This window comes from Bison bison, unplaced genomic scaffold, assembly GCF_000754665.1.
Source record: "Bison bison bison isolate TAMUID 2011002044 unplaced genomic scaffold, Bison_UMD1.0 scf7180017864368, whole genome shotgun sequence".
In the NCBI taxonomy this organism is placed as follows: domain Eukaryota; kingdom Metazoa; phylum Chordata; class Mammalia; order Artiodactyla; family Bovidae; genus Bison; species Bison bison.
In genome coordinates, this window is record NW_011494940.1 from 3,480,460 (window position 1) to 3,503,662 (window position 23,203).

At 42.7% G+C, this 23,203-nt stretch overlaps 1 protein-coding gene across 2 annotated transcripts in view; it reads left to right on the top strand.

The window, feature by feature from the left end:
• The window catches only part of BACH1 (BTB and CNC homology 1, basic leucine zipper transcription factor 1), a 46,642-nt gene extending 23,829 nt beyond the window's left edge, over positions 1-22,813 (top strand). The window contains exons 2-5 of one of the 2 annotated variants that reach the window (XM_010855819.1): positions 2,484-2,780; positions 6,383-7,720; positions 9,329-9,535; positions 17,764-22,813. In XM_010855819.1, coding sequence (XP_010854121.1) covers positions 2,547-2,780; positions 6,383-7,720; positions 9,329-9,535; positions 17,764-18,210 — 2,226 coding nt within the window. In that variant the 5' untranslated portion in view covers positions 2,484-2,546 and the 3' untranslated portion in view covers positions 18,211-22,813. The remainder of the gene's footprint in view (positions 1-2,483; positions 2,781-6,382; positions 7,721-9,328; positions 9,536-17,763) is intronic. The other variant, XM_010855818.1, reaches the window with a different exon arrangement.
• The last annotated feature ends 390 nt before the right edge of the window (positions 22,814-23,203 follow it).

Genomic DNA, 23,203 nt, shown 5'->3' on the forward strand with positions numbered 1-23,203 from the left:
CAGGGCAGATGATAGGACAGAATAAGAAGGCTGGGGACTTGTCCAGGGCCACTGCAAGGCGCACGGTCACTGTTGAATCCGGCTTGGCTGGGGAGGTGGACAGTCTTGGATAAAGTGGAAGGCAGTGGTCCCTGCAGTACCACACACACGAGATACACAGTTTCATTGAATGATAGCTCCTCCCACTACTCTTAACAGTTCCTTATATTGATAACTGAAATACCAAGACCAGTTGCGAAAGGGCATTTACTACCCTTTCAACGTGGGCACAACCCGAAAGTCAAGTTAGTCCTTGGACGTGGTTTTTGAGTTGCCATGATTTCATGCGGTATGCTGAATCAGTAAATAAATGATAGGTTGTGATCCTTGACCTTGGGAAAAGTTTAACCACATAGTGAGAGATTTTATTTTCATTGACTGTTTCTGAGGAACTTAATATTTCAGCTATAATGAGCACCTTAAAAATGAACACATAAGTAGAATAGAACTCATAGATGCATGTCTTGTGTGGTTACTGAGACATCGTGTCTTTGAGGTGGAATTCACCTATGATTGGGGCTTCCCAGGTGGCGCTGGTGGTAAAGAACCCGCCTGCCAATGCAGGAGATGTAAGAGACGCTGGTTTGATCCCTGGGTTGGGAAGATCCCCTGGAGGAAGAAATGGCAACCTACTCTAGTATTCTTGCTTGGAGAATCCCATGGACAGAGGAGCCTGACGGGCTACAGTCCATAGGATCGCAGAGACTGGGACACAACTTTGGGCCTAGTCTGTCTGGATTTAGTAGTTTTTATTTCTCCTTTCATTTTTGTTTGGCCTATAGCAACTGTGAAAACAGTAATGTTTATTCAGTCATGTAACATTTGAGGACCTTCATGTTTTGGGACATGAGTAAGGTTCAGAAGAGGAGCTTGTGGTCCCTGGGTCAGGAAGGTCCCTTGGAGCAGGAAATTGCAGCCCACTCCAGTATTCTTGCCTGGGAAATTGCATGGACAGAAGAGCCAGGTGGGCTCCAGTGCCTGGGTCAGATAGTCAAGACACAATGTAGCAACTAAAGTGTCCTTTTTTTGGGGGGGGGTGGGGCTGGGTCAGTTCAGTTGCTCAATCCTGTCCCACTTTTTGCAACCCAATGGACCTATAGCCCACCAGGCTCCTCTGTCTATGGAATTCTCCAGGCAAGAATACTGGAGTGGGTTGCCATTCCCTTCTCCAGGGGACCTTCCTGACCCAGAGATGGAACCCAGGTCTCCTGCACCGCAGGCAGATGCTTTACCGACTGAGCCACCAGGGAGGCCCGTAGTTGTTCGTGTGTGTGTTGGGTATATATATGCTCAAAAGCTGTTTGGAGGCTACTCTGTATTAGTATGGGCCTCCCAGGTGGCACTAGTGGGAAAGAACCCGCCTGCCAATGCAGGAGACGTAAGAGACGTGGGTTCAATCCCTGGGTTGGGAAGATCCCCTGGAAAAGGGCGTGGCAACCCACTCCAGTATTCTTGCCTGGAGAATCCCGTGGACAGAGAAGTCTGGTGAGTTACAGTCCATAGGGTCGCAAGGAGATGGACATGACTGAAGCAATTTAGCAGGCACGCATGCTCATATGTTAGTATGTGTTTTTAAAAACATACATTTTTGATAATCTTCCCTTTTGTTTTAGCATTTTGAGAAAACCAAGAGTTCCTCTGTGTGGTGAACCGTGTTGTTAATGATGGAGTAGTCCTATTTGTTACCTACATTTTATAGTGTTAAGTAAGACTTGTTATGTAAAAAGATTAATTACTAAGACTTGGCCTGGCAGACCTGAGTCTTTAAATCAAGGAAATCCTGCTCCTCTTCGTGTTGGGAGGAGCTTTGCCTTTTGTAGAACGCATCCCTTGTTCTGGAGCGCCACGCCCTCCTGCCTGCCGTCAAGTGTTGGGAAATGGGGGACGCAGAGCATGTGAAGTGCTGTCTGCCTGTTCCACCGTTTAGCCCAGCCCAGAGTGGTACCTCTGGTGACCTACACGCACCCATTAATGTCTTAAAGCAACAGATTGGGATGCCACCCAGAAACTTCTCAGCCTTCCCGGTTTGCTCATTGGAGCTGTTTTCTTTGTATTAAATGCCTCATTTCAGAGCCATAAAATCCTTGCTTCAAAAGGTCTTCCCCCCCTTCACCCCAAGAATATGTTTCCTATTATTATAAAAATTGCTTATCAAAAATCTCTATTAAATGAAGTGAAGTGAATAAATGCTTCCAGGCTCTCAGGAGCCTTTTTTCTTTTAAAAGATTTATTATGTGTAACATAGGCAAATCCCACTCCAGTACTCTTGCCTGGAAAACTCCATGGACAGAGGAGCCTGGAGGGCCCTAGTCCATGAGGTCGCAGAGAGTCGGACTCGACTGAGCGATTAAACAGCAGCCACGTGTTGATGGGTACCTGCTGGGGCCGCCAGGACAGACCTCTTTCCCAAGCCGTTCCATGAGTGACAGCAGCCTGTGTCTCAGCAGGGTTGACGACCGTCAGAAGCATGCTCTCTCGGACCCTCCCGACGCCGCCCCGGACGCAGAATGTGGCTGGGTGAGAACGCAGTGTTCGCCTACGAGTCGTCGGTGCACGGCGCGCACGTGCTGCGCTGCCTGGACGAGCAGCGGCGGAAGGACGAGCTGTGCGACGTGACGGTGCTGGTGGAGGGCCGGCCCTTCCGCGCGCACCGCGCCGTGCTGGCCGCCTGCAGTGCCTACTTCCACGCCCGGCTCGCCGGCCCGGCCGGCCCTGAGCCGCGCATCACGCTGCCCGGAGAGGTGGGAGAGCTCGCCCCGCGTTCATGCAACCAACTAAGTCTCCCCTGGTTGATCCCGTTAGGGCAAAACCCCGTCTTCCCCGTCATCCCTTGCCCGTGCTTCTGCAGCCGCACATTTAACTTGCTTTGTAGACATCCTGGCATTTTCTCTGTCAACTGGTTTACTTTATTTTTTTGGCCGCACCTCAAGGCAGGTGGAATCATAATTCCCCCACCAGGGATCGAACCTCTGTCGCCGGCAGTGGAAGTGCAGAGTCTTACTTAACCCCTGGACTGCCAGGGAAGTCTCTGAAATGATAACTTTGGATGTTAGTTACTATCTGTTGGGCTGTTGAATAGCTCGACCCTCTGTTACGTTTTAATGAAATGCCTCACCAGTGGATACGGGCATTCAGAGAGGTCGCACACCTGGGCGGGACTCCCCCTTTGGACCTTTTCCTGTGATGGACATCTGTGACAGGGATTAGGGTCCTCCCAAGCCTGAGTTTGGCTATGACCGACCTGCCCTCATGGACGGGGCTGAAAGGGAATTACTGGGGACAGCCTCCCTGTGCTGCTCAGTTTTATTGTTTTAACTATGAGTCCGAGTTGCCAGATCTATTCGTTTTTCAAGCCGGATGTTTTAGAATTTGGAGGAAACCTAAAAGATTATGCATTCCAGCCTCCTCATTTTGTCCACACGTGGCTGTTAGGTACTCCAGAAGGGTTCTCTCCCTTTCTTCTTTCTTGAGATTGAGATGGTGCTTGGGTAGAAGAAAGATGATTTTGTGTCATATTTATAGAGCCTTGTTCTTACACACCTTTCCCCCCAAGCCTGTTATGGAGCTCACACACCTAGACACTTAGGTTCTTGTTACCATCCTACCTCTAAGAGACGACTCTTAGGGCAGGAGTGCTGGGTACACTGGCCGTTTTAACAGTTTGTTTGGCTTCATTAGTGACTACAACTAGAAGAGTGCTGAGCCTTGTGCATTGGGACACACATTTTGTTCATTGTTAAATTGTATCTGACAATTTGTGACCCCATGGACTGCAGCAGGCCAGGCTTCCGGGTCCTTCACTGTCTCCCAGAGTTTGCTTAAACTCAAATGTCCATTGAGTTGGTGATGCCATCCAGCCATCTCATCCTCTGTCATCCCCTTCTCCTCCTGCCTTCAATCTTTCCCAGCATCAGGGTCTTTTCAAATGAGTCAGTTCTTCCTTTCAGGTGGCCAAAGTACTAGAGTTTAAGCTTCAACATCAGTCCTTCCAATGAATATTCAGGACTGATTTCCTTTAGGATGGACAGGTTTGCTCTTCTTGCAGTCCAAGGCACTCTCAAGAGTCTTCTCCAGCATACATTAGAAGTTGTTAAAAGGAATTTGGACAAAGTATGTAGAACCTGTCTGTGTACAACAGGTTTGTGTGGGCTGTTCTGTGATGACACTGAGTCTACAGTTCAGCTTATTGCTGGCCATGCATACATACATCCATGAAATGGTAGCTATAGGTTGTCAGTTCTGTGGCGGAAGTTGGAGCAAATAATATAATACTAAGGCAGTGGCAAGAAGGGCCAGCTATTGGTCAGCCGTTGTTCTTTAACAAGTAGCAACACATATGCTAATCGAGATATCCTCATTATGATCTGTAGTTTCAAATTACTTAAAAAGACTTTCCAAGCAGAAAAAAATTTGATTCCTGTATATGGAAGGAAAGGTATCTCCATGCACGTGTGTATGTATGCATTCATTCATTCTAATTTGAATATAAGATACACATTTTCAGATATTTGAAGTGTCTCATCATAATGACAGATTGAAAAGATCCTTGTGTAGCTGTCTTTAAAGCCTCTTGATTATTTTATTTAAAAATTCCCAGTTGAAACATTTATTGAGATCATTGTAAATTCACATGCAGCTGTAAGACATAAGGCAGAGAGCCCCTTTGCTGCACTCTGCTCAGTTTCTTCCAATGGTAGAGTGTTTTTGCGAAATTGTGTATCACAACCAGGATTTTGACAGTAATGCAATTCACCCGTCTCAGGCTTTCCTGGTTTTACTTGCACTAAATTGAGTATGCTGTGAAATTCTCTACAGTTTCATTTTCTGGATGGGTCCATGTATCCACTGCCACGGTAAGGAAACTGAACAGTTTCAGCACCCACCTGAGAATCCCTTGTGTTGCCCTTTTGAAATCCCACTCACTCCCTTCCTGGTTTCCGTCCATACTCCCTCACCCCTCCCTCCATTCCTAATCCCTGACAACCACTAATCTGTCCTCCTTTCTTAAAGTTTTGTCATCTGAAAAATGTCACATAAATGGAATCATTCAGTAGGTGACCTTTTGGGATTGGCCTTTTTCCTCTTCCCGTAATTTCTCTGAGATTTACCCAAGGTTTAGGCATCCTCAGTGTATTCTTTTTTATTGCTGAGCATTCCATACTGTGGGTGTACCGGTTTTTATTTAGCTGTACACCTATTGAAGGAAATCAGGCTAACTCCAATTTTGGGCTGTTACAAATAACATTGTACTGAGCGCTTGTGCAAGATGAGTTTTCATTTTTCTGGCATAAAAGAATAGGAGTGCAGTTGCTGGAACATATGGTGGTTGCATGTTTATAAGAAACTGCCAAACTGGTTTGCAGAGCAGCTGCACCATTTTACGTTCCTACCAGCAATGGGTGAGTTTTCCCGTTTCTCCACATCTTCACCAGTATTTGATGTTGCTATTTTTATTTTATTGTTTTAGCTATTTAAAAGCTACTTAAGTATGCCCAGTTTAGCAGGTGTTTAAGAGGATCACAGAAAAATTACATCTTGATCCCTCTTATTGGAATTCAGTGTTTTAAAATTAATTTTTGTATTTTGAGTCTAGAATGAAGCTTTCCATGCCCTCAGTAGGGGTCATCTCTCCCTCTCTCTGCAGAGGCAGGTTCAGTGTAAATGTACAATTTTGAGCTTAAAGGTTTTATTAGCTAGAGTCCTTGAATTCTTTGCTGAGACTGTACTAGGCACAAGTTTTAGGTCTTCACGTAGATCACTTTGTAAATCTGAATCTTTAAAAATTTTATTAGAAACTCTAAGATAATTGATAGGTAGCCATTTACTGTCCACCATGGTTAGGAATACTTTCATTGCTTTAGCTATACTGTTCTCCAGCATTGAATATTCCACTTTAGTAGTTGATCACGGTTGAGGAGTTGTTTGGAATATGGTAACCACGCAGATCTAGGATGGCAGCAGACCCCAGCACTCGAAACAGGGTGTTGAACGTTTATCCATGTTGCTTTATTCCATAGATGCCTTCTTTCCACTAATGCAGAAAGTTGTGGTAATGTTTATATCTTTATCTCATATGAGTAAATCATACTCCACGGATCATCATGAGTGGATATCTATAAAGTGGAGGGTGTGGTCCCAGTGAACAGGATGTGAGAAGCAAGCTTTGCTAGATTCCCTTAGCTTTACATTTCTGAGAGGAATATTTTTTTCTCACCAAATTAAAATCCCTGTTTTATAAGTATCACTAAGAGGTTTTCATCTTGCCACCCTGCTACTTCTCTCGTCCTTATCTGCTAGACAGCTTTTTATGTGATGTGTTTGTTTTTGTTTTGTATATTAACAGGTGACAGTTAAAGGATTTGAACCTTTAATTCAGTTTGCCTACACTGCTAAACTGATACTCAGTAAGGACAATGTGGATGAGGTGTACAAGTGTGTGGAATTTTTAGGCGTACCTGATATTGAGGAATCCTGCTTTCAGTTTCTCAAATACAAGTTTCTGGACTCCACTGCAGACCAGCAGGAATGCCCCAGAAAAAAATGCTTCTCCTCACCTTGCCAGAAACCAGATTTTAAGTTTTCTCTTTTGGACCAGAAGGATTTAGAAATTGATGAGGTGGAGGAATTTCTGGACAACAAAAATGTCCAAACCCCTCACTGTAAACTGCGTAGGTATCAAGGCAGTGCAAAAGCGACTCCTCCTCTGCAGGACAGTGCCAGCCAAACATGTGAATCCATGTGCTTAGAAAAGGATGCTGCCCTGGCTCTGCCGTCTTTATGCCCCAAATACCGAAAATTCCAGAAAGCGTTTGGAACTGACAGAGTCCGAACTGTGGAGTCCAGCGTCAAAGACATTCAGGCTGCTTCTGTTCAGCCTCACGAGCCGTCGGAAAATGAGTGTCTAGGAGGAATCCAGGACTGTGCAGACTTGCAGGTGATTTTAAAATGTGAAGAAAGAAAGTCAGCGATGGAACATGAAGAAGCCAAGAAGAAAGATCCCGCTTCCCAGGGCTCATCTGGAAAAACAGAAACAACTCCCTGCCCCCCCAATTCTGCAGACCCCCACAGGTTCTACTCTCTGTCTGTCTTACACACGTACGACCAGTACGGTGACTTGAATTTTGCTGGCACGCAGAACACGACAGTGTTAACGGAAAAGCCTTCGTCGGGTTCCGATGTGCGAGAAGAGAAGGCTTTCGGTGAGAGTCCAGATGTGAAATCAGACTCCGGCCCCAGGAAGGAGAGTGGCCTTGCTGCAAGTGATCTGAGCAGCGTGGAGCGAGAGGTGGCAGAGCACCTCGCGAAGGGCTTCTGGAGTGACATCTGCAACACGGACGCTCCCTGCCAAATGCAGTTGTCACCTGCCGTGGCCAAAGATGGCCCAGAGCAGAACTACCCCCAGAAGCGGTCTGAGTGTCCCTGGTTAGGCATCAGGATCAGCGAGAGCCCTGAACCGGGCCAGAGGACTTTCACGACCTTGAGTTCTGTCAGTTGCCCTTTTATAAGCACTCTGAGTCCTGAGGGCTGTTCCAGCAGCCTGGAAATCGGAACTGATGACTATGCTTCAGAGCCCCAGCAGGAGCCTTGTCCCTACGCTTGTGTGATCAGCTTGGGAGACGACTCGGAGACGGATACCGAAGGGGACAGTGAGCCCTGTTCAGCCAGAGAACAAGAGTGTGAGGTGAGCGGAAAAGGAGTGTGTGCTCAAGTCATTGACCACCGTTAACTGGGCTGACTGTGTCTGCTCCTGTTGGGAATGTGATCTGGCTCAGGGAGGGAGGAGGAAACCCATACTCAGTTAATTATACCACGGTATGATACATACCAGGAGTGGGTGATGAAGTTGGAAGGACTGCTGTGTTCCTTTATTTCAAGTAGGTGTATTTTGTTCTGTTAAGCAGGGAGTGGATTCCCACACTGGCCATGTAACTGTTTAAATCAAGTGCCAGGTCCCGAGAGGAAAAAGAATAATGATTCTCTAATCATTTGATGATTAACTCCTGGTTAAATACAGCATATATTCAGTCTTATTCACTGCCACAAGGACGTCTAGACGTGGGACTTAGTCACTTAGCAATGACTTAGCAATGACCAGTTGCAGGAATGTGGCTTCCGGTCCAGAGTTTTCTTTATACTAGTTTCTCATAGCTATAAAATTTTTTCTTAGTTTTCCTTAGTCATTTCATCTATTAATTTAAAGAATGTCTTAATAATTTAGTATGAACTACATGTATCCAGTTTGTTATTAATCACACTAATCTTGATCTGTGAACTTTGTGTATAAATGTTGGTATTTGATAGATGCTTTTTTGTAAAACTTGACTATAGTTCCAGTAATAATAAAGGTTCGTTAGTTCTTTATCATACTCTTTGGTTTTATACCTGTTAAAACAGGTATAAAATAGTTTGAAACAATGAAGAGGTTTTTTTTTTCCCCCTTGGCTTTGGAAGGAAGTGTTTCATTATTTAAGAAGTAATATGTAAGCATGAAGTTATATATATTGATTTTTGTATGACATTTGTAAATGCAGTGCTTGAAACTATGACAAAGTCTTTAAATGAAACATTTAAGAAATTTTAGAATATTTTATGTAACTAATTTCTGTAAGCTTGAAAGACTTAAGTAGAAACTGACAAATGTTTCATTTCTTTTTGATAATTAAATTTTCCCACAGTATTATTTTTTAAAGATTATCTTATTATTATTATTTGAAATTTAAATATGTTGAAAATGACTGTAAAATATTCATAAGGTTTTTCTAACCATTTCTGCATTGGCAAGTAAAATGAGTTATGTGAAACTGCCATTTTTCTGACAGAAAAATTTTCAGAAATGCTTTAGAAATTATTGGTGGTGTTATACACAATATTAAGTCGGTGCTACACAGTAATAGAAGTCAAAGAACAAAACAGAATTTTTTTAGTTTGGGTAAAAATACGTTTAAAACACTTTAGAAAATGCCTTAAAGATCTCTGTGGGGTATTGACATGCCCTAGTAAAATAATTTAAATTCTGTTTTTTCACCGTAAGTACATTAATATTTGTGTTTATGATGTTTGATTTGCGAAAAAAATCTGCTTCTCAATTTCTCTTCTAAACCCTCTCGAAAATAGAACAGAAATAATGAAGGAAAAAAAAAGAATGTATAGAGATTGGAGATGATAGAGGGTTTTTTTTTAAGTCTAAATAAAGTTCCCTGGAAAACATAGATGCATATTTTCCTCTTCCTAGATTTAAGTAAAACCAAAAAATGCAGCAATAATTGCTAATGTTTATTTCACCTTCTAGGTAAAATTGCCATTTAATGCACAACGAATAATTTCACTCTCTCGAAATGATTTTCAATCTTTGTTGAAAATGCACAAACTGACTCCAGAACAGCTGGATTGCATCCATGATATTCGGAGAAGAAGTAAAAACAGAATTGCTGCACAGCGCTGTCGCAAGAGGAAGCTTGACTGTATACAGAATCTTGAATCAGAAATTGAGAAGCTGGTGAGTCTAGAAGTTTCTTCTTATTCTGATTCCAACAGTTCATTCTGTCTTTCTTTTTTATAAGGAAATAGCTGTTTCAATTCCTAAGTCAGATATAATGTTCAATTATTTTAAAATTTGCCAATTAATATTAAAAAAATAAACTATGTGACATTTTCAGAAAAATAAGGAGATGAAAAGCAATGAGGATTTTCATAATTTTACCTAAGCAAGTATTTTGTGTATATAGTGGGATACTGTCATATGTAAGTTGAACTATTTCTATGTGTCTTTGTAAAAAGTGATTTATAGATTAAAGATAATTTCACTATCTAATTCTGGTGGTTGAATAAAAATGAAAGAAATGATAAAACACTTTAATCTCTTTGTGTTGTGCTTGGTGTCTGTAAATATGTTTCAGTTGTTGGTTTTAATGAACCAGTAACTTGTTTTGGTTGATAGCAAAGTGAACCAGCCAACTTGAATCTTTCATCTAAGGGAAAAATTCATGTGCTAATATAAATATAAAATTTTAATACCTAATGAGATCCTCAGGGATAAGAATGCCTACTTTGTTACATCTTATTTTTTATTCTGACATCAAAACACAAATTAACTAAAAAATGGATTAATTTTCACCAGTGTTTTCTTTGTACGGTAGTGGTTGGTACTAACAGAAGGAAGCGTTGTGTGAAGAAAGATAATGGTGCAGGCCAGCTAGAGCTAAAACCCTGGTTAGAGACGAGAGCAGAGACAGTGTCTAGATGAGGTAAAAACGGTCATTGAATGTTCTGTTTTCTGTGTGTGCACGGTGTCACTAAGTTGTGTCTGACTCTTTTCGACGCCCTAAAATGTAGCCCACCAGGTTCCTCTCTCTATGGCGTGCTCTAGGCAAGAATACCGGAGTGGGTTGCCATGCCCTGCTCCAGGGGATCTTCCCCACCCAGGGGTCGAACCCACATCTCCTGCAGCTCCTGCATTGCAGGTAGATTCTTTCTGTCTGAGTTACCAGGGAAGCCCGTGTAACTCTGGGTAGGCTATGTCATATCTTTGTCCGTCAGTTTTCTCCTCTGTAAGATGGGATAATACCATTTCTTACTTTACAGAACTGAGTATTCATTTATGAAGATTATTGTTGTTTAGTCTCTAAGTCGTGTCCAGCTCTTTTGTGACCCCCATGGACTGTATGTAGCCTGCCAGGCTTCTCTGTCCATAGGATTCCCTAGGCAAAAACACTGGAAGTGCAGTGAAGTGAAGTGAAGTGTCTCAGTCGTGTCTGACTCTTTGCAACCCCATGGACTGTAGCCTGCCAGGCTCCTCCATCTGTGGGATTTTCCAGGCAAGAATACTGGAGTGGGTTGCATTTCCTTCTCCAGTTTATGAAGATTAAATGAGCTAATACATCCAAGTCTTTAGAAAAATGCCTGGCACATAGTACTCAGTAAATATTACTTTCTTCTTCTTATTGCTGTACTATTATTTATCAATTTTCAGTTTTCTCTCCCTTGATTGTTCCTTTCATAATGTCTCTGCCTGCTCTGTAGACTCCGGGTTGGGACCTCACTGTTTATATTGCCTCTCATTATAGAAAGATTCCTTTCATGTCATTGGTGGAATAACTCTTGGTTAATTTTCAGTAGAAGGGAATATTTGGTTTTCCCATGGTTCTTAGGAAACTTTTGTAGTTGCTTCTAAGAGTAATAGCCTAATAGACTGTGGATGGATCAGCACGTGAAAAAAAGTATTTTGATTACAAAACGAATAATGATTTGAAAATAGTATTTTTAAGGTGGGTCAGTGAGATGAAAACCATGTGTGAAGCATGCTTCTGCTCAGTTCAGTCGCTCAGTCACGTCTGGCTCTTGGTCTGACTCATGGACTGCAGCACTCCAGGCCTCCCTGTCCATTACCAACACCCGGAGCTTGCTCCAACTCAACGTACTTGGACTCGGTGATGCCATCCAGCCATCTCATCCTCTGTCGTCCCTTCTCCTCCCCCTTCAGTCTTTTCCCAGCATCAGGGTCTTTTCCAGTGAGTCAGTTCTTCACGTCAGGTAGCCAGAGTATTAGCGCTTCAGCTTCAGTATCAGTCCTTTCAGTGAATAATCAGGGTTGATTTCCTTTAGGATTGACTGGTTTGATCTCCTTGCAGTCCAAGGGACTCTTAAGAGTCCTCTCCAACACCACAGTTCAAAAGCATCAATTCTTTGGCACTCAGCTTTCTTTATCGTCCAACTCTCACATCCATACATGACTACTGGAAAAACTGTAGCTTTGACTAGATGGACCTTTGTCAGCAAAGTAATGTCTCTGCTTTTTAATACGCTGTCTAGGTTTGTAGCTTTTCTTCCAAGGAGTAAATGTCTTTTAAGCATGCTTCAGGTGGTCTTTATATGCTGGGAAAGCCAAAGGGAGATGTTAATTTGAATGTCCTGTTGGAATCTGTCAGTAACCTTTGAAGAAAAAAAAAGGTGGATATTTATTTGGTTGATAAATTGATGGTATTGACTTTTAATCTTAATTTAAAATTTGATAGTATGTTAAAGGTTAGGTATTAATTCAGTATTGCTTTTACTGTAAGAATTGAATATCTATAATTTACAAACCAAAATCATGACTTTCCTTTTGCCAATAAATAGAAGATCTTGAGCAAAGTTCAACAGTCATTCACCTTGTTAACGTGTTTGACTTACAAAGCTGTCATCTTTATAGGATTCTTCTCAAGGTCTATGTTTATTCTTTTCTGTAAGATGAAATCAGAAGTTAGACAATATGTGTCTCTGATACCATTGTGGTCTCAAACAAAGGTAACCTTGAAGTAAACTTTGCTTTTTAAAGAAAAATAATAAGTTGCTAAAGTGTAATTTCTCTTAGAAGAAATCAGATATTGATTGATATCATCTTATAAGTGATCAGAAATCACAGCATTCACAGAGTTCTGGAACTCGGGGTTGACATGATCACACATTGTTTCGTTTCACTGCCCTCGTCCAGGATGATGGTGTAGGAGTCAAATGACCTCACCTGTCTTTGTGAAGGGGAAGTGTTAGTCGCTCAGTCATGTCCGACTGTATGCACTCCTGTGGCTTGTCTCCAGGCAAGAATACTGGAGTGGCTAGTAGCCTTTCCCTACTCCAGTGGATCTTCCCAACCCAGGGATCGAACCCAGAGCTCTCTGCATTGAAGGCATTCTGAGCCAGCAGGGAAGCCCAGTCTGTCTTTACTATTGTGAATTTGGTCGTGAAGATTATTGTATTAAAAACAACCCTTTTCTGGTCACAGTCTAACTACTGCTCTAGTCACATGGGCACTGCCATCTCCACACCCTGCTGTGGGCCCTCTGGGGCCTTCCCGCTGCCACTCTGTGAGGCCCTTGAGCAGCGTGTCTTGAAATGTGACCTGTGTACAATTGGCATCAGAGTTACCCAGGAGTCCACCTTCAAAATGCTCCCTCTGGAGCCCCATCCCAGACCTGTGGGAGGGGCCCAGGAACATGCATTCTGCAAGTTTCCAGTGTGAGTCTTTATTATGCACACTAAGTTTCTAGAACCTGCTGCACTAGAACACAGACGTCAGATGGAGGCTTTGGAGTCAAACAGCTGAAAACTCTGCCTGGCCCCTTGATGGCTTTGGAGAGGTCGTTGCCTCTCCAAAACCCAATCCCCTCATCAATAACAAGGAGATAAGGGTAGTATCTCCCTCAGGTCTGGTGCGAGGATGAGATTCAGCTAGAGATGGAAGGCTCTTTGTCCTGCCCCACACATGTTCAGGGCTCAGTAAAAATTAGTAGTTATGTTTTCTGCGAGTATCTGCTTTTCATTCATATTAAATGTACTGGGTACCAGGGGAATCAAAGATCAGTGAGACATAGCCCTTGCCAATAAAATGCTTGGAGTCTCATAGGGAGCCCGCTTAATGTGTTTTCATTTGTTCTTGAGAATCATCTTCCTCCTCCCCATCTAAGCTTGCAGGAAAGTTAAATGAACAGTGTGGTAGACAACCACATACTTGCGGTGGATTCACCAGTCACTGACATTTTGCCATCTTTGCTTTCTGCCTCTTCCTGTGGGTCCTGGTCTCTGTCTCTCTGGCCAGGTCTGTGTCCCCTGCTCTGCTTGGTTGGTCTGTGGGTCTTTGTCCCTCTGTCCCTGTTAGCCAGTCTTGGATTCTTTGTAACTACAGTTGGGTGATCTTCTCGCTATACTCCCTGTCCGTCTTTATGGCTCTTGTTTTGTTTTCTGAATCATTTGAAACCTACCACATTATGACATTTCACCCCTAAATGCTTAAATATGAATCTTCTAAAATGACATTTTTTGATATCTTTATCAAATATATTTACCAATATCTTTGTCATACCTGAGAAAATTAATAAATCTTAAGTAACATATGTAGTTCCTATTCAAATTACCCTTATTGTCCCTAGGCATACTTTATATACATTTTTTCTTTGCAAAGTAGGAGCCAATTCTCACATGTTTTTAGTTTTGTCTTTAGTCTCTCAGTCTAGAACAAATCCTCCCTCTTCTCCCTCCATTTTTTTTAATTTAAAAAAATCTTTGTTTTCTAGGAGAGTCTAGTTGATTAACAGTGTTGTGTTAGTTTTAAGTATAGCAGTGAGTACATGTCAATCGCTTGCTCCCTCAGTTGTGTCTGACTCTTTTCGACCCCATGGACTAGAGCCCGCCAGGCTCCTCTGTGGGGATTCTCCAGGCAAGAATGCTGGAGTGGGCCGCCGTTTCCTCCTCCAGGACATGTCAGTATGGCTGAGTAATATTCTAGTGTGTGTGTGTGTGTGTGTGTGTGTGTGTGTATATATATATGTAAGAACTGAGTCAAATGCATTCCTTTTTATGGTGAGTAATATTCCATTGTGTGTGTGTGTGTATATGTATATATATAAGAACTGAGTCAAATGCACTCCTTTTTATGGTGAGTAGTAGTCCATTGTGTTCCATTCCACAACTTCTTTTATCCATTCATCTGTGGATGGACATCTAGGTTACTTCCATGTCCTAGCTATTGTAAATAGTGCTGTGATGAACATTGGGGTACCTGTATCCTTTTCAGTTATGGTTCCCTCAGGGTATATGCCCAGTACTGCCCCCCTTCTATTTTCTAACGATAATAAGTTTTTTAAGAGTCTAGGCCAGCGTTCTCATGAAATGTCATACTTTTAATGTTTGTCTGATCATTTCCCCTTGGTTTTATGTAACTCCTTCCTTCACTCTTTGTATTTCATGTAAACTGTGAAAGTGTGTGTTCATAGATCGAGATTAAACATTCATACTGGGTCACCTGGGGAGACACCGTGTCAGGATGTTGTTCCACTTGAGTGCACGGGGGCAGATCATCTCCAAATTTTTTTTTTTTTGCCTTTGTGATTGTTTTCTGTGGACTGTTAATTAGGCACTTTGTGAATATCTAGTTCCCCAACACTCCTTTGTCCTTTGATTTTAAGCATGTGATGATGGCCTTTACAACGGGGACTGCAAAATCGGGATTTTTCCAATTTTGTTATTCCACTTACATTTATTGGTATTCCTCTTTAAAAAGAACTTTCCTTCCCTCCTCTTTTTCCTCTGTCCGACCACATCCTTTTAGTATCACAGTGGACTCATGGATTAATCTTTTTCTAGTTTAATTTCTTAGAACTCATAATAGCCGTTGGTCTTCTTGATGTCAGTGTTTTCCCGGGCTTGCCGGGGAGAGCCAGCCTCCTCAGCCAGCTGGTGCGTGCTGTTGACACGACCCCGTTGGTGTGCCTGTGCCATTTACAGCAGTGTCTCATAGGTTTGCCTTGCATCTGTGTGCGTGCTCAGCCATGGTTGACTCTTTGCCACCCTGTGAACTGTGGCCCACCAAGCTCCTCTGTCCATGAGACTCTCCAGGCAAGAAGACTGGAGTGGGTTGCCATGCTGTCCTCCCGGGGCTCTTCCCGACCCAGGGATCAAACCCAAGTCTCCTTTGTCTCCTGCGCTGACAGGCGGATTCTTTACCACCTGGGTAAAGCCTTCTCTTTACCTGGGATTCTGAGCCACCTGGGAAGCCGCCTCTTGTTTAGAGATGAGGAGCCACCCCTTTCTGTAAAAATCCCTAGTCTCTTATAGCAGGTATTAGACTCCAGAATGCATGCTAGCTGCTGGAGAGTTGCTCCTTCTATGTGTGTGTGAAATATGTGTTCATTCAGGATATACATCATGCTTCAGTAAACAGGGGCTTTCCTGGTGGCTCAGATGGTAAAGCATCTTTCTACAATGCAGGAGACTGGGGTTTGATCCCTGGGTCAGAAGGATCCCCTGGAGAAGGAAATGGCAACCCACTCCAGTACTCTTGCCTGGAAAATCCCATGGACTGAGGAGCCTGGTAGGCTACAGTCCTTGGGGTCGCAAAGAGTCGGACATGACTAAGCGACTTCACTTTCACTTTCAGTAAATAGAAGTATGTACCTTGCAATAGAAAAATTTAGTGTTTCTTACTCAGTGCAACGTTTTTCAAAGTCTTAGATGGCCCTGAAATATTTAAAACCTGACTACCCATAGTTGGAGTCACCCGCAGTTTTGTAGGAAAACTTTATTTATTTATTTATTTTTTTAGGAAAACTTTAATATAAAACCACAGCAGTACTTTTGTGTAAAGCAGGTTTCTTTTTTAACCTTTTAACTATTTTAGTCCCGAAAGAGCATCTATTTAAAGGTTGGCCATTGCAGATGGCTACTGTGAAGCAACCTGTCTAAATGTTAACTGGCAACATTTAACAGCTCTGGCTCCCCTGAAGTTGCCAAAGAGCAGAAGCCAGGAGATTTATCATAGATTTCACAAGAGAAATCTTTGACCCTCTGTCAACACTTATTTTCTCTTATGTTATAACCAGCTTGATGATTTGGTTTTCTAGGTCATACTAGATTAGGCGCAGTGCAGTGGTAGAATCGGAAGGATGAGGTGGCACAATGATAGGAAAAAAGACACGCTGTCCGCAGTGACCAGTGATGGCGGACATGGTGGCTGGGACTGGGAAAACCTGACCAAAACTTCATGGTAGGCTTTCTTACAGGGATAATCATTTAACATGAAAATAATAACAGTACCAATAGGGGTAATAATTGTGCTCAGTCGTGTCTGACTCTCTGTGTCTGCACAGATTGTAGCCCACCAGGCTCCTCTGCCCATGGGATTTTCCAGGGAAGAATACTGGAGCGGGTTGCCATTTCCTCCTCCAAGGGATTTCCTGACCCAAGGATTGAACCCGAGTCTGTTGATGTCTCCTGCATTGTCAGGCAGATTCTTGACCACTAGCGCCACCTGGGAAACCATGGTGGCTCAGTGGTAAAGAACCCACCTGCAGTGTAAGAGATGTGGCAGGAGCCTTGGGTTCAGTTCCTGAGTCAGGAAGATCCCCTGGACAAGGAAATAGCAACCCACTCCAGTGTGTCTAGTAAGTCCTGTGGAAAGCCCACAGGGTCGCAAAAGAGTTGGACACGATTTAGCAACTAAATAGCAATAATAGTAATTAATAAACACAATTCCCCTCCCCCTCCATTCTTCACATGTCAATCACTCACGTACTAGCTTTCTGACTCTGGGCATGTTAAAATCTGAACCCCATCTGTAAAATGTGTTTGATAGTCCTGAAATCAGCAGTCATCGTGAGGGTTACATAGTTGAAATGGTATGTTTGGAAACATCTAGCACAGTGTCCGGCACAGCTAGTGTCCAGTCGTGATTGGAATCTTTGGCGTTACGATCACTTCACTCGTGCTTTTGCGGAGGTTGTATTTCATCCCCAGAGTCTGCAGGGGTTTATCTGCAGTCCACAGATCCAAAAAACTCTGAAAACTGTGCAAGTCTGTTGCAACTGTTTTGGCCAAAAAACTGACACAAGGCTAGATCAGGGTACCCAGTTGTTATGTATCCTACTTTGTCTATTGATGCTTTCGTGTGTCTTATTTAGAAATGGGAAGGTGCCTGAGAGTGGGGTGCTGCTTCAGATGCTGCTGGAGGAATTATGTGTGCATGTATACTTTGTCTCTAGAATCTGAGTACTTCTGAACTCCAAGATATGTGTAGGCCTGTTAGGGATGAGGGCTTATGAGCCTCAGGATTGAGTATATTTTTGAATGGAATTGGCAGGAAAAATTCCCCATGACCTTACATGATGAGGAGGTGCCGTGGATATGAATGAATGCACACCCTAGCCATGTTGACGAGCTCATCAACACAGCTCACCGTACTCTCTTTCTCGCCTACAGCAAAACGAAAAGGAGAGCTTGTTGAAGGAGAGGGATCACATTTTGTCCACGCTGGGCGAGACCAAGCAGAACCTGACCGGGCTCTGCCAGCAAGTCTGTAAAGAAGCGGCTCTGAGTCAAGAACAGATACAGATCCTTGCCAAGTACTCAGCCTCCGACTGCCCGCTCTCCCTGTTAATTTCCGAGAAAGGCAAGAGCGCTCCTGATAGTGAGCTTGCGTTACCCTCGATCCTGAGTCTGTCTGAAAGGCCTGCGGCTGGACTGCCTGCCGGGGAGCCCAGCCTATGTTACCCCAGCACCAAGGGCGGCGAGGCGGGCGGTGTGCGGGGCCAGGAGTCCCAGACGGCCACCAGCACCCTCTCAGAGACGAGGGAGCCCTGCCGCCAGAGCGGGGGCATCTCAGACTTCTGTCAACAGATGACCGACAAGTGTACTACTGATGAGTAAACGCACCTCCGGCTATTTCCTACTGACATCTTGACATTGTCTTAAAAGCCTGATATGGCCACCTGTCTCTTGACAGTATGGTTTGTCTTCCCTCGTACTTTGCTGTTAAGGGAATTCCTTTGATATCAGCCTTGACTTTTCCTTCATTTCCACAGGAGGGGCAGAAATGATCTGCTACCTGGATGCTGAAAACTCCCACATGGAAATGCAGTAAGGCTTTGAAAGAAAGAAAGAAAGTGAAGTCGCTCAGTCATGTCTGACTTTTTGTGACCCCGTGGACTGTAGCATATACCAGGCTCCTCTGTCCATGGGATTTTCCAGCAAGAGTACTGAAAACTGCTCAGTTTTAAAGAATAACAGCTATTAGTAATGATTCTTCCCAGTGTTCAAAGTAAACAAGAAAGTGAAAAACTGTAGTGAATCAGACAACAGTTAAACAGGTTGAAACCTCTGCAGACACTTCCTGCTCTAAAGAAGTAGCCTGCAAAAGATTAATCATCCGGCCTTCTTACAACATACTGGTTTAAAAGAAAATGTTCTTCCAAGTAATGCTGACAGAGTTCCATGCTACTGAAAAGTGAGGTGTCACCACCTCGGGCACAGTGCTGTAGGCCTGAAGTGGGAACACATAGAGACCATCTTGCCTGAACCCTTGCGTGTTGCTCTTTCAGCTCTCGCTGAAAGTGGAGACTGGTTGGCCTGTAGCTGTGATTCTCGGCTACGTTGGAAACAGTTAGGAACCCCGGGCAGGAGGCTGGCCTCTGGCAGAGGCTCCTGATCCTCCTCAGTGTCGACTTTAAGAGTCGTGGCTGCATCAGCAGTAGATAAGTGTCATTTCCCTCTTTTCCTCTTCATCTCTTCTACATCTGGGTCCAGCATGATCTTTCTGTTTGCTCACATTCTCGTCCTTTTGAAGGAGAAATAAAACTCAGGACACAGTGGCGTGAGCTCCTGTGATGGCAGCCTTGTCTTAGCCTCCCTGGAATCCTGGAGTGCTCACCCGGGACAAGGCTGGGGGCCTGCCCGCCAGAGGCCACTCATACAAGGGAACCCGCTGTTGCAGGGAAAGATGGCCTGCATTTATCAGGAGTGGCAGTTCATTTCCCATCCTGTCTCTGAAGGTCTGTGGTTTCTTTGTAAAAAGCATTACGATAGATCAAAATGTGTCCACAACAACCATGTAGGTTTGTGAGATAGGCTAAAAACATAATTTTGTACCATTGTGTGAATTTGGAAGCCAGATTTAGTCTTGCTCTCCTCCCCAAATCTAGCACGTAAGGGCACACCCATCATTTTGGACTTGGGCATTTTAAAATCAGTCTTTGTGTTTATTCAATCCTGTTTTAAGATAGTTTTCTAATAATCTGAACCCTTATCCCATGCCATTATGCAATGGTTCTTAGGCATTCTGCTGTTATAGAAAGCTGTGGACCTGTCAGTGATGAAAGCAACATTGAATATTTGCATTCAGAGAAACGTTTGCAGAATCCAGTTTGAAAGGGTACAGAAAGTAATTTTTAGAGTTTGGATTGGAAAGTACTTCATTTCACTGAGGTTAGACACCTGACTTGTGTAGAGTGCATCTTGAGTCTGGCAGAGGGCTTGTGTAGTTAACGTGTAGGAATGGGTCTGAAGCCAGTAGGCCTGTGAGGCGACGTGGGGACCAGGCTTCCCATTTCAGAGTAATTCGTCTAATGTTACCCTTTTTCATGGGGGCCGGTGTTGCGGGAGCTATTGCCACTATCTTTTCAGTGGTTTGTATGTTATTTCTATTATCAGCTTAGCTGTTGTAGGAAAAAACTAGTTGGACTTGTTTATTTTCTAGAGGCTTTTATAAGTACACCTAAGAATTTGTCAGGGAGAATATAATTCTATGATAATGAATCCCATACTACAAAACAGTGATCAATGGTGTATGCGTGTGTGTGTGTGTGTGTGTATTCTTCCATCTAGCTATTTCTTTGATACTTGTAATTTTAAATTCAAAATATAAAATAATATAAAACCTTTTCTGGTTTACAGTGTGTAAAATCTTACCCAAGCCGACGGACTCCTTCATTTCCTACCTCAGTGTGCACTCGGCTATTTTTCGCACCAGTCTGTGTATGTGCAAATGTCAGTCTCGTACTTTAATTGCTACTGTAAATAACTGCTTTGAAAGATTACTTCCTATTTTATGATGAAACCTAGCTGTCTCCAGAGTTTAAATACAGTTTTTAAGGCACTTGGATTAAATTTCTCGCTACATATAAACAGTTTAGCATTAAGGTTTATTTTAATGATATTCTAATTATTGGCCAAGTGTATTATTTCATAAAATAGAGCATTACTTTTAATAACCAGCATGTAATACAAGTAACTACACTACCTCATACCTACATGATTTTCAAGTTGTAATCCAGAGGAACAGAGAGATAAAAATTTTTTATCTTTGTCTTTTGGCCATAAAGTGGGGAAGTTTTTTATATATTGCATAGCATTACACATTTATGCCTATTTTAACATTAACTTCTAAAGACGTTTTTTCTAAGAAAATTTGTTTTAAATTGATTTTTTTTTGATGCTGCCGAAGACAAATGACAGGATTATGTGTATACAGTGTATATCTTTTCCTTCATGCAGAACTTTGCAAAGGTGATTTTCAGTTTGTATATGGTGTATTTACACGATTATGGTTCCTTATTTTATGAGTTAGCCTTCTCACTGCTTGATGATTTTTAAAAGCTGTTAGGTCTAACTCAGTAAAATAACCATACCTTAAAGTGTTTCTCATTATTTGAATCCTGCAGCTGTAGCAAATAATTTGTTAAGTTGCTATATTCAGAACAAACATGGATATAAATCTAAGTACTACATCTGTACATCTTATAATTTACTATAGCTTAATGCTTAACTAATTTAAAATAAGGAATCAAATATATTTGACACAGTAGACGATACAGGTTGCATGTGGACACTCAGCCACATTAACAACTTGGAGGAAAAAAAATAAAAAAATGGCAATGTTATAATGAATTCTCAGGTGAACTTTTTTTTCAGTTATGAAACATCTATTTTGAATTTGTAAATATTTTAACTGTTTTATTAAAGCATGTAATAAACTATTCTTTGAAACCTGTTGGGCAGAATGAAAATTTAAAGCCATAATGGCAAAAGATGGCATACTGATTGTAAAATAAACAGAAATAATAACAGCTATTGATTTTTTTTGTATCTTTCATAATATAATTTTCTAACAATGCAATAAAACCACTAAATTTATATATCAATATCCTATCAAGATCATGTTTCATTAAAGGTGAACTTTCATAGTATTTAATTTACATTTTCTTCCTATTGTGCTTGCCCAAATGTAGCAAAACTAGGAATGTTAAATGTTGGTAATAAAATGACAGTTCAATAAAAGTCTCGAAAACTGCTTCTGATCGACTAGATTTGTACATTCCATTTCCATTTTCTCACCTCTCATACGAATTTACTAATTTTGGTCTTTTGGTCAGTAAACAGTATGGCTCTGGCATCTGTATGAAGGGGTCTTTTTCATTAGTTGATTATCATGCCTGAAAAGAAGGTTCTCAGCAATCACCAGGTATTTAAAGAAGCACAGGTTTTAACCTTGTTTCTGATTTAATTTTAGTCTTCGGCTAGAACTGTAGGGTTAAGGGGTATCTCTTTCAGTCCTCAGTTTTGAAAAATTTATCTGCAGGATCAAATCAACCATGTTACATTCAACTTCTAACCAGGCCTTTGTAATCATGCTTTGGGCAGCTGCTCAGAGTTACCGGCAATCCAGATCAAGGTCTGCTGGTCTAGTTATTTTGTGAGTCTCCTCTGCGTGTAATGTTGCGTGGTAGGTGGAGGCTTAGTTTTGACCTTAGACATTGACTGTTTCTGGGGGAGAGACTTCACCATTGCATAATACCTTCATGTGCTCTTATGCTTCCAAGGGGTTTCTGGCACCCAGGATGGATTGAGTGAGAGCTCCCCCTAGGGGCTTGGAGGCCACATCCCTATGTGAACAGGCATATTCAGGTTGGAGCCTCAGAGATGAGTAGGCTGCCCCTTGCAAAGCAATGTTTAGAGCTAAGAAAGTTGCCTTCCCAAGGATGTTTTCTCCTTTACATGGATGTAAGCAATCCAGAGGCACCTAAAGACAAGCCACTTTGGATTATTGAGGGACCAGCCTTGGATCCTTGGTCCTGCATACAGACTGGAATTGGGTGGCAAGCGTAGGGTCAGTGACACTGGCCTGGCGCTGCCAGTTAAAAGCTAGAACCTTACCAGCACACTGTAATGCATTGGGACCCAGCTGCCTTGAAAAAAGCAGGAAAGCAGTGCACATGTTTCCCAGTTCTAACAGCCCTGTGAAGTCCTTTCTGGAAGTCGTGCCTTGAGGTTGCCTGCCCAGGCTGAGGGCTCATGCTGCTGGGCTGTGCTCGCAAGGCTGTTGTGCTCTTGGTGTTGCGCAGGGCCCCTACAATCGTGCTGCTGCAAGTTCATTTATTCCATGTTGCACACATTTTCTAAGGTCCTTTTGCTGTTTTGCAGTTGTTAAGTCGTGTCTAACTCTTTTCAACCCCGTAGACTGCAGCACGCCAGGCTTCCCTATCCTTCACCATCTCCCGGAGCTTGCTCAAACTCATGTCCATCAAGTCAGTGATGCTGTCTAACCATCTCATCTTCTGTTGCCCCTTCTTCTCCCGCCTTCAATCTTTCCCAGCATCAGGGTCTTTTCTGATGAGTCGGCTCTTTGCATCAAGTGGCCAGAGTATTGGAGCTTCAGCTTCAGCGGCAGACCTTCCAGTGAATATTCAGGACTGATTTCCTTTAGGATGGACTGGTTGGATCTCCTTGCAGTCCAAAGGAGTCTCAAGAGTCTTCTCCAACACCATAGTTCAAAAGCATCAATTCCTTGGCACTCAGCCTTTATGGTCCAACTCTCACATCCATATATAATCACTGGGAAAACAATAGCTTTGACTATACTGACCTA